This window comes from Thalassophryne amazonica, chromosome 17, assembly GCF_902500255.1.
Source record: "Thalassophryne amazonica chromosome 17, fThaAma1.1, whole genome shotgun sequence".
Lineage (NCBI taxonomy): Eukaryota > Metazoa > Chordata > Actinopteri > Batrachoidiformes > Batrachoididae > Thalassophryne > Thalassophryne amazonica.
Window position 1 is genome coordinate 23,033,724 of NC_047119.1, and position 12,163 is coordinate 23,045,886.

The 12,163-nt window shown below is 40.0% G+C and overlaps 1 protein-coding gene across 3 annotated transcripts in view; it reads left to right on the forward strand.

Moving 5' to 3' along the window:
• The window catches only part of gpsm1b (G protein signaling modulator 1b), a 65,794-nt gene extending 56,694 nt beyond the window's left edge, over positions 1-9,100 (forward strand). For all 3 annotated transcript variants that reach the window (XM_034191599.1, XM_034191598.1, XM_034191600.1), the window contains exons 13-14: positions 1,116-1,321; positions 6,639-9,100. In XM_034191599.1, coding sequence (XP_034047490.1) covers positions 1,116-1,321; positions 6,639-6,839 — 407 coding nt within the window. In that variant the 3' untranslated portion in view covers positions 6,840-9,100. The remainder of the gene's footprint in view (positions 1-1,115; positions 1,322-6,638) is intronic.
• Positions 9,101-12,163: the final 3,063 nt, after the last annotated feature.

Consider the following 12,163-nt stretch of genomic DNA (forward strand, 5'->3'; position numbering starts at 1 on the left):
TAGGTGCATATGTCTTCTTCCGAGTGAAGAACATAGTTATGGGTAGTTGTTGGCGCTCTTTTTTTCTTCTGGGCGAGAAGATTCTATAAACAAATTTGGCAAGCTGACCGCATTCTGTACTGTACAGGAGACACGGCACGGAGGAGACTGATTGACAATGGTGTACAGTCCCTTAGCCAATCAGGACGCAGAACACAATGCGTGTCCTCTCCCTTAGCCAGTCGCGGTGATGCCGACCAGTGCCGCAACCGGCCCGCCTAATGAGAGTGCAGAACACAATGCGCTGTAAAAAAAAAAAAAAAAAAAAAAAGCAAAATTGCACTAAAAAAATCTGCGAAACTGCGAGGCCGCGAAAGGTGAACCGCGTTATAGCGAGGGACTACTGTACATGCAAGTCTTTATTTTTTTTAAATTGATAAGACATATATTACTATATTTTTATGTAAATACAAAACTTACATGGGTTTTCTGCCTTAGTGGCGCTCATCTCGACCGGTGACAGAGTCCCTTCAAGATGAGCTCCACCGTGCAACTGCGCATGCGCACATCATCCGTCAAGTTGCGCTCACCCAATGAAAAAAAATGGAGAAAACCCACGGAATTTTTGTCTTTACATAAAAATATAGTAATGTGTCTTTTCAATTTAAAAAAGTAAAGACTTGCATGTACACGTCATCTTTAAAGCAGAATATTGTTCTTAGATGATGGGGAGCTCATCGCTATGGGGAGATGCGCAGTAAAGAGATGTAGGTAAACTCCACAGGGGGAGGTGTTAAAGTCCGGGTAGAGAGAACTGCGCATGCGCGGTTGCGTGATGGATGTTCTCTCGACAGGTAGGCCATCTCGTCGGGACATGAGTCCTATAAATATTGTCTGGGAAGTTTGTTGACTTCCTGCAGTGGAAACAGACATATTGATGAGCAACATTCGTGAAAACGGTAAACATGGTTGACATATCCACTTGTTAGCAGTTTGTGGTGACATATACAGCCATGCTAACTGCGGTTGAGATGATCCATTGTAAGAAGATGAGAATTCCAAAATGTTTTAATTTTCTTTCACTTTGTTGTCTTTAAAACAAACATTTGCACTAAAAGACCTCTTCTGTCTACTAGATTCGACAATTACCACCTCTCCACAGACTGAGGAGCTGTTTGATTTGATCGAGAGCTCTCAGAGTCGCCGTCTCGATGACCAGCGGGTTAATGTTGGTAATCTTCCAGGCCTCAGGATTACTCATAACAACCTTGGTCACCTGGTGGGTGAGGGAGATCATCAAGAACCTAGTGATGACTTCTTCAACATGTTAATCAAGTGCCAGGTGAGGATTAACGTATGTCACAGTTTGGTGGTCTAATCGCCTGAAGGCATCATGTTGCAGTAAAAGAGAACTTTGGCTTTTAAAGATGCTTCTCCTTTATGGCAAAGTTTCTTTCAGCCATGTTTACAGAAACATCTTTAAGGATCATGTCTATTTACTATCTGGTTGTCAGTAATGATCAAAGTATGTAGTTTAATTTATAAAATATATCTTCCGTATTCTGTGTGTCTGGCAAATCCTTTGATATAGCTGGTTTGACTTTGTGTCAAGTGATCGGTTACTTAGGGACACTCGAATGTGCACTGTGCAGGAGAGCCAACTGTAACAATGTGGCCATGTGGCATGTTTTGCTAAGCGTAAGCCAACACCCACATTGGTAAGGACTCCCAGCAGCTGGAAGTGTACTGTATGGCCACGTAATAGCTGAATAATGCACAGAAATGGATCCTTTTGGAGGTGTGCAGTGCATCCAGAAAGTATTCACAGTACTTCACTTTTTCCATATTTTGTTATGTTACAGCCTTATTCAAAAATTGAGTAAATTTTTTTTCCCTCAAAATTCTACTCACAATAATGACAACATAAAAGAAGTTTTTTGAAATCTTTGCAAATTTACTAAAAATAAAACTAAGAAATCACATGTTTACACCCTTTGCGCAAATACTTTCTTGACACACCTTTGGCAACAATTACACCCTCAAGTCTTCTTGAATATGATGCCACAAGCTATCTTTGAGCTGTTTTGCCCATTCCTCATTGCAGTACCTCTCAAGCTCCATCAGGTTGGATGGGGAGCGTCTGTGCACAGCCATTTTCAGATCTCTCCAGAGATGTTCAATTGGATTCAGGTCTGGGCTCTGGTTGGGACACTCAAGGACATTCACAGTTGTCCTGAAGCCACTCCTTTGATATTTTGGCTGTGTGCTTAGGGCCATTGTCCTGCTGAAAGATGAACTGTCGCCCCAGTCTGAGGTCAAGCGTGCCCCGGGGCAGGTTTTCATCCAGGATGTCTCTGTACATTGCTGCATTCATCTTTCCCTCAATCCTGACTAGTCTCCCAGTTCCTGCTGCTGAAAAACATCCCCACAGCATGATGCTGCCACCACCATGCTTCACTGTAGGGATGGAGCCTGCTTTCCTCCAAACATGACGCCTGGCATTCATGCTAGAGTTCAATCTTTGTCTCATCAGACCAGAGAATGATCTTTCTCATGGTTTGAGAGTCCTTCAGGTGCCATTTGGCAAACTCCAGGTGGGCTGCCATGTGCCTTTTACTAAGTAGAGTGGCTTCCGTCTGGCCACTCTACCATACAGACATGATTGGTGGATTGCTGCTGAGGTGGTTGTCCTTCTGGAAGGTTCTCCTCTCTCCACAGAGGAATGCTGGAGCTCTTGGCCGCTTCCCTGACTGAGGCCCTTCTTCCCCATTTGCTCAATTTAGACAGGTGGCCAGCTCTAGGAAGAGTCCTGGTGGATCTGAATTTCTGCCATTTACAAGTGATGGAGGCCACTGTGCTCATTGGAACCTTCAAAGCAGCAGAAATGTTTCTATACCCTTCCCCAGATTTGTGTCTTGAGACAATCCTGTTTCAGAGGTCTACAGACAATTCCTTTGACTTCATGCTTGGTTTGTGCTCTGACATGCACTGTCAACTGTGGGGCCTTATATGAAGACAGATGTGTGTCTTTCCAAATCATGTCCAGTCAACTGAATTTACCCCAGGTGGACTCCAATTAAGCTGTAGAAACATCTGAAGGATGATCAGTGGAAACAGAATGCACCTGAGCTCAATTTTGAGCTCCATGGCAAAGGCTGTGAATACTTGTGTACCTGTGATTTTTTTTTTCTTTTTTTTAGGGTTTCTTTTTATTATATGTTCAATGAATTTGTGAAAATCTAAAAAAAAATCTTTTTTACATTGTCATTATGCATTGTGTGTAGAATTTTGAGGAAAAATATGAATTTCATCCATTTTGGAATAAGGCTGTAACATAACAAAATGTTGAAAAGTGAAGCCCTGTGTATTCTTTCGAGATGTACTGTAGATGGACTGCATGAATGCCACCTTTTGGGACCCAAAGCATATTCCACAGGGTGGTGTACGTGGCAGTGTGCAGTATGAGCAGATGCTCCCAAACCAGATCTGAATCTGGGGATCTCATTCAATTGGTTAATTATATTTTCCAGACTGTAAGTCATGCTTTTGACCCTTGTTTGGCTGGCCCTGCGACTTATCCTGCAACTTATCCAAAGTGGTTTATATGCCAAAGTTAGATTGCATTATCATTTACAACCACAAGATGGCATCCCCCATCTGCACACATGACTGAACATTTTCATGTACTGTGATCTGAATAAGGAGGAGGGGCTGGGTCTTAGAGCCCCGAATCAGCACTCGATTAATTTGCATTTTGTTGGGCAGCCTCAACTGCAGTGCAGTAGAGTGGCTCGGCTCGATTAAGGCTAACTATATAGTGAGTAGCTTTAAAAAGATTATTTACATTTAGTGAGGTAAATGTTGACACGTTTATCTCTGTTTTGAAGGGGTCAGTGCGTCTGGGCCCTTCTAATGTCGTTTATTGCCTGTTCAGTGGTAACAAGAAGTGGTTTCTATTCCTCGTACAGCAACATTAATCAGCCCGTTAGCATCTGCTTGCTAACACGGTTTGCATGATAGATAATGCACCGATTCAAATAACTTCATTTCTTGTTGACTGAAGCAATAGCACATATTTTGAAAATAAATGTAACCTATAGACTGATGCAACGTTTGCTCCCCTCCTCATCTTTTCAGTGACACTTTTTTTGACACGTGACGAGTACTGCTGTGAAATATATTGTCTGGCAACATATGGTACATTCTAATATTAACTAAGCAGTTTTTCTTTAGAAATTGTATTTACTTGGGATTGAGTAGAGCTCCAGTGGATTTCCAGTGGACTGGATTTTTTTTTTTTTTTTCCTCTCTACATCAAGAAAACAGTTGCAGCTGAAGTTTCTTGCATTTTTGTTTGGTTGTCATCCTTTTTTATGGCCAGAACTCTTGGCAGGGCTCTTGTCTTTTCACTACTTTTGACTCGTCCCCCCGACACTTGCAAAAAGCAAAACTTGCAATTTTCTTTACTTTTTTCTTCCTCGTTTATTTTATGATGCCCAAAGCCACTGACTTATTTTTCTCTCTTCAATGCCAACCATCACAAAGTTAATTACCTTAAAATAACACTAAACACCAGCGAGTGCAGTTGCACAAGGCAGCATCTGACACCAACATTGGAATTAGTGCAGCACCAAGAAGAATGTTTTCTGTAACTGCAGTAATTTTGTGCATGGATTCTGACTTGTAACTTGAGCTGTTTCTGACAGTGTTTTTTGAAAAAGCTACTGGTGCTCCTTTCAAGATGATACAAGGTCACGTTTTTGGGCCGTATTTTCTGCATTAAGTGCGTAGCTGAATCAAGTTCATATTAGTAATAATTGTCCTCAAGACTTTAGCTTTGTTTACATTTAATAGAAGCAATGACTTTCACAATTCTTTACCCAGTAGTCACAAATTGTTTATAAAAAAAATCTTCCTTGTACAGTTGTATTGCAAAAGTTTGGGCACCCCTAATAATGTTCATGATTTTCCTTTATATTATATCATTGGTTGTCTGGATCAGAAATTTCAGTTAAATATATCATATAGCAGATGAACACACTGATATTTGAGAAGTAAAATGAAGTTTCTAGTATTTACACAAAGCGTGGAATTAATTATTTAAACAAAATTAGGCAGGTGCATAAATTTGGGCACCCTTGTCATTTTATTGATTTGAATACATTTAGCACTAATTATTGAACACAAAATTGGTTTGATAAGCCCATTGACCCTTGGCCTCCTTACACAGGTGAATCCTGTCATGTGAAAGGGTATTTAAAGTGGCCATTTGCAAATGTTTCTCCTCTTTGCAGCTCTTCTAATGAGTGGCAACATGGGAGCCTCTAAACAACTCTCAAATGACCTGAAAACAAAGATTGTTCAACATCATGGTTTAGGGGAAGGATACAAAAAGCTATCTCAGAGATTTCAGCTGTCATTTTCCACTGTGAGGAACATAGTGAGGAAATGGAAGACCACAGGCAAAGTACTAGTTAAGGCCTGAAGTGGCAGGCCAAGAAAAATCTCATAAGTTGAAGCGAAGGATGGTGAGAACAGTCAGTCAACCCACAGACCTGTTCCAAAGACCTACAGCATGATCTTGCTGCAGATAGTGTCTCTGTGCGTCGTTCAACTATACAGTACACTTTGCACAAGGAGATGCTGGATGAGAGAGTAATGCAGCCTTTTCTGCGTACACACCACCAACAGAGTCACTTGAGGTATGCTAAAGCACATTTGGACAAGCCAGCTTCATTTTGGAATAAGGTGCTGTGGACTGATGAAACTAAAATGGAGTTATTTGGATATAACAAGGGGCAGTATACATGGTTGAGAAAGAACGCAGCATTCCAAGAAAAATGCTACTTACAGTAAAATTTGGAGGTGGTTCCATCATGCTGTGTGGCCAGTGCAGGTACTGGGAATCTTGTTAAAGTTAAGGGTCACATGGATTCCAGTCAGTATCAGCAGATTCTTGAGAACAATGTTCATGAATCAGTGACAAAGTTGAAGTTGCGCCGGGGCTGGATCTTTCAACAAGACAACGACCCTAAACACTGCTCAAAATCTACTAAGGCATTCATGCAGAGGAACAGGTACAACGTTCTGGAATGGCCATCTCAGTCCCCAGACCTGAATATTATTGAAAATCTGTGGTGTGATTTTACGCGTGCTGTCCATGCTCAGAAACCAACAAACCTGAGATGTTTTGTAAAGAAGAATGGTCCAAAATACCTTCAACCACAATCCAGACTCTCATTGGAAGCTATAGGAAGCATTTAGAGGCTGTTATTTCTGCAAAAGGAGGATGTACTAAATATTGATGTATTTTTTTTCTGTTGGGGTGCCCAAATTTGTGCACCTGCCTAATTTTGTTAAAATAATTATTGCACACTTTCTTTAAATCCTATAAACTTCATTTCACTTCTCAAATATCACTGTTTGTTCGCTATATGATATATTTAGCTGAAATTGCTGATCCAAACAACCAATGATTTATAAAGGAAAATCATCAGGGGTGCTCAAACTTTTACATACCATTGTATTCCATTGATTCATTAACCTGGTGGATTCTTGCAAGTGTCAAACATCAAATGTAGATTTTTTTTTTTTTTTTTTTAATTTTCCCATTGCTAAACATGCCTTGTCTCTTAATGGTTTCATGTTCCTGACCGCAGTCCTCTAGGATTGATGATCAGCGGTGCTCGCCGCCAGAAGCTAGCCCCCATGCCCCCACAGTGCCTGATGAGGACTTCTTCAGTCTCATCCAGAGGGTGCAGGCCAAACGTATGGATGAGCAGCGCGTCCACCTGCCTTCAGATGAGCAGGACAGCCCTCAGTCCCCTGACGCACAGTCCCCTGGTGGTGATTCCAGCTAGGACTTGGCAAATGCTGCAGAAGAACATGCAATGAAAACCAGAAGAAATGAGAGAGGGGTGAGCCAACGCTGGGAGAGAACAGTGACGGCTAACGTAACAAGGAATTTTAATTTAAAAAGAAAAAAAACTGTTGTGCAGTAGCTGGTGCCCTGTCAAATGCCGCTCAATGTGTTACATTTGAAATGTGTGTACACAGAAAAAAAAGAAGCGTAATTAAGCTGAGACTTGTTTTAATACAATATAAAATGGGATTGTGCAAATTTGGAATGCGTACATGAAAACGGTAAATATTCAATCTAATGCCTTAATCATGGGATTTTCTTTTCCCGGACGCAAGATTGTATTTCCTGTTGCCAGATGTGTTTTTAAGAGCATGTCATTCAGTATAATGTTTGTATAATGATGCGACAAATGTTTTATTGTTTAAGCAGTTGAAAATATCAGAATTGCTCTTTAATTTTTTATTTAAACTGGTTTGATAAAGATGTGAAAGGTTTACTTGCATTAGTACTTTAGTGTGGTATTAATATTAATCCACAGCTTTTAAAGAGCAAGCCGAATTAAAGATGAAACAATAATTTAACTGTAAATTGATCAAAGCTGCTTTGTGGTTCTACTGCCCAAACAGACTGGTACTACAGTATTAGTGCAGTAATAGTATTTGGGAGATCCTTCCAGTGTTTCCTCACCTGGACTGTGTATGTATGTCACTTGGTAATCTGACCCAATCACTTTAAAGAAAGTTATCATTTGTGCAAAAATACTTTAAACATCACACAGTGTGCAGTAGCCCAAGTTAATGAGCAAAATAAATGACTTACTCTGATCTTAAATTTAACAGATCATACTTACCGATTTATAGAATAAATCAATCTTGAGTGAATATTTCAGCTTGGATTTTAAAATCGAAACAAACTGGTTTGCGGCTTGTAGTATTCTGATTTAAAGGTACTCTTCTTGGTGATAATATGGATATAGAAATAGTGGAGTCGGAGGGATAAAAAGGATCAATAACATTTTGAACAATCTGATACCTTGACAGTGGTTGTGCCCCCTCCCAATGGTAAAAATTTGGCAATGACTCTAAAATGCAGATTGTCATTTATTACCTCTGCCAAGGAGATCATATTTTTTTTGGTGCTGTTTTTCTGTCTGTTAACAGATTACACAAAAACTAAAACTGATTTTCTTGAAACTTGATGAAACTGTAATTGTAAAGAAGAAATCAGGAATTACACACACAATATGGTATGATGGGCATTTTTCAGTACTTTTGTGAATTTCTCGAGATAATGCATAGATAATTCTGAAAGGAAAAAAATAAAAATCTGCAATATTTGACAGTGTTAATATTTACATTACGGTGTGTTGAGAAATTCTTAAATACTGGAAAAATGCCCACTCTAGCAATCTTACAAAAAAACAAAGAAAAAAAAATCCTGGATCTGCCCGTTTAATTGTCTTTTCTAAAAGGTTGATGGTTTCATCTATGGCCCATAGTCCACCCTTTCACCAAGTTTCAAGAAAATCGCATGTGTAATTTTTGCGTAATCCTGCTAAATATATCTGTAACAGAGCAATCTCTAGTTTGACAAAAAATTATGGGATAAAAGGCATGGCCTTAAAAAAAAAAAAAAAAAAAAGTAGAACAAAGCTGTAATAACTGTAATGCCTCCAGATTTGATTTTTGAGCACTTTTATTTCGGTAGCAAGTATTTGCTAGCTGTACAAATGGAGGTTTTTCTAGGTTAGCGTAGGTAGTGTGCTTGTGTGTCTGTCCGTTTCTGTCTCAGAATTCTTTGAGGCAGAGAAGAAAAAAACAAACAAAAAAAATCAGCAGTACTTAGAGATGCAAACTGGAAGGGGAAAAAACAAAATGACTGATAAAATGTCCAGGAATAGTGAGAGCATCTGTATAACGGTACAAAAAAATCTCACGTTACAAGAACTTGCTTTTCATTCAGAAGGAGTACATACCTCATTTTGTATCTCCAGTGTCATGCATCTTGGTGGACCTCAGTCAGATTGTTAGTGGGTGTGTTCAATGATGTCTTTGTTCGATAACACATTGGGACCTGCAGATCATTTGTTTCCTGCTTCTTGGTGAAAAAAAAAAAAAACATTTTTAGAAAGTACTTGGTTGGTATACTTTGTCACTGCCATAATTTGTACATATATATTTTGTATTTATGTTCCATTTGAGGACATGAATGTCCCCCCCCCCCCCCCCACCATGCTTTTAATAAAATGTTTCTAATGTTTCTTGGCTCTGCTATTGTAACTGAGTAGGACGACCGTTGGAACATTCTTGCATGAACGTTGTGTTGCCAATTACTTCTTAACTGGGGAAAAACATTGAGAATTAGTTGAATCATGATAATCATACGCATTTGCTTCGCGCATACGGGATGCACACATGGGGTCAACAATACTTTGCATTGTATTTAAATACAAATACTTTGTACTTTTTCAAATACAAATACTTTATATTTTGCGTTGTGAAAGTGTCGTGTCACGGACCCACAACGGGGCGTTAATGAACAGACAATGGATAAGCCAAAAAGTTTAAAATTTAATGTTGTGAATCACACAACGATGTACAGACAATAACAATATAGTGACTGTCAATTATACACCAGGTGACGTGTGGGCAGGCTCAACGATAGAAGACGCCTGGCGAGAGAAAAGCCGGATCCACACAGCTTCCACCGCCAACGGAGCTGAAGAACACCGGAGCCGCCAAGCCCCAGGTGGCCGCTGTCTTCAGCAGTCAGACCCGGTACTGCTGGCAGAGAACAGAGTCCAGATGAGTGTGAGGTCGCACACTCAGTAATCCCACAGTCTGTATTCAGTAAAGGAGGGAGAACCTCCACCTCCAATCATACACTCATCCAGCTCCTGAGTTAACCGCTTATCTGAGTGGGGTGTGAGGCGAATCCGTCGCAGTCCACACCAAACGCCAACTCCGCAGATAAGGCACACCACAGGAAAACGGCTGCAAAAAGAGATCAGACTAATACTCAAAGTTTAAGTCAGCAGAGAAAATTACCTGATTGGTAGTTGATTTCTCGGCGGGGAGGTGGAGTTGCAGTCCGGCCTTTATGGTGGTGGTGATGAGTAGTGGATGAGTGACAGCTGGTACGGATGATGAGTGACAGCTGTCACTCCTGGTCGCTCCGACGCCGTCTCGTGCTTGAAGCCCGCACTTCAAGCAGGGCGTCATCTTGTGGTGGGCCAGCAGTACCTCCTCTTCAGCGGCCCACACAACATGCGTATTTCAAATACAAATACAAATACTTTCTATGAACTATAAACAACAAATCAACACAAAAACTGATAAACCGGTGACAGTTTATTGTGAAAATAACATGACCAAATACTATTGATAAGTAAAGGATTGAATGTTTGATCACATATTCACTATTATAATATCACAGGCACTAATCAAACTATCACAATCTATATTCAACACGGTGTCACAGAGATTCCCAAGTTTGAAAAGTATTTGAAAAAGTATTTGGAAATACTTGGGATCGGCGATGTATTTGAAATACAAATACTTTGAATTCAAAATCAGAAAATACAAATACTCCGAAAAATGTATTTAAGTATTTTCAAATACAAATACTTTTGTATTTGGCCCCATGTCTGACAGGATGTGGAGTGCTCCTGGTATTGCAAATGTTTGTTTCAATCTGGGAAGTGAGTGTTTACCCTACAGAGTGCAGACTGGAAGAAAGGACTCTGTCATCCCACTCTGGAAAGGAAAAGTGATCACCAGGATTACAACTACTGGGGTATTCTGCTGCTGTCTGTGCCAGGGAAGGTGATTACGAGGATCATTCTTAACAGGTTTCAGTCCGTTACTTTTGGCTCAGAGATCTGAACTGTCCGGCTTTATGGCCATGAAGTCAGTGGTTGAAAACATCCTAGTAATAGTACAGCGGATACGCAAACTGATTGTGCATTTTGTGACGAACATGAAATTTGGCACACATATTCTAAATGAATCATCTAATTAACATTACTTAGAATGTTCCTCTTCAGATGTGGAGGCATCCTGGAGCTGACCTCTCATAACCTACAGGGGTCAATGAAGAATTACACAGGGGTTAAAATTTAAAAATGTTGCAATCATATTGAAAGGTATATCAAATTATTTGATCATAACAATTCCAAAACGATATAGTTTAGACTATCCTTGATTAAACGTTGTGGGGTTACAGGGTCAAAACAGCAAAAACAAGGACAAAGGTCAACTTCAGGTTGTACAGGGGTCAAAAGTTAAAGTTGTGATAATTTTGGTAAAAAAAAAAAAAGATGCAGATTATTGGATGAGCTAATAGGATGAATAGATGGAATAGCTTTGTGTGTGTTTTTCCAGGTGAAATTGGAGTTGCGTCAGGAAAGGCATCCGGCGTAAAACTTGTGCCAGTTACCAGTGCGGATCTGGCTGTATCCGCTGTGGCGACCCCGTCCCAAGACGGGAGCAGCCGAAATGACAACGCACAGTTTTGTGTGTGTTAAATGTTTGGTCTGTGTCTGTGTTTGGTCTCCAAAGTAAAGGTCAAACACTGTTGATGTCCATTGGATTCTATGATATGTGTGACATTTGTTACCCTGTAACATGATAACTAAGCATGACACATATTGCAAACTATTCCTTTTCAAAATCCTATTAACCAATAATTTGCATCACTTTTTTTTTTTTACCAAAATTGGCGCAACTTTAACTTTTGACCCCTGTACAAACTGAAATTGACCTTTTGTCCTTGTTTTTGCTGTTTTTAACCCCATAACTCCACAACATTTAGTCAAGAATAGTCTAATCTATACCTTTTTTTTTTTTGGAATCTTTATAACCAGATGAATAATATTATATACTTTTCAATATGATTGCAGCATTTTAAATTTTGACCCCTGTGTAATTCTTCATTGACCCCTGTAGGTCGTTAGGTCAGGTCCAGGATGCCTCCACATTTGAAAATGAATATTTAATTGAGAATATGTGTACCAAATGTGGTGCTTTAGTCACAAAATGAACAATTGATATGGAAATCTTAGCTAAGCTGCAACACTAATGCGAGTAATCAGTGAAAACAAGCAAATATTGGCACTGCTTCCTTGCAGTTTGGTTTGAGTAGGTTGACTGGACTGCTCTGAGGGACATATTCAAATTTGCAGGATCCCCAACTAGTTGCCGGACATCTTCAGTGGTTGATACAGATTTACTGTGAGTGGTGTGTGTGGGTTAGGGTTTGTGTGTGTGTGTGTGTGTGTGTGGGGGGGGGGGGGCAGAATTCTGGTGTTTGTTAGGGATTCAT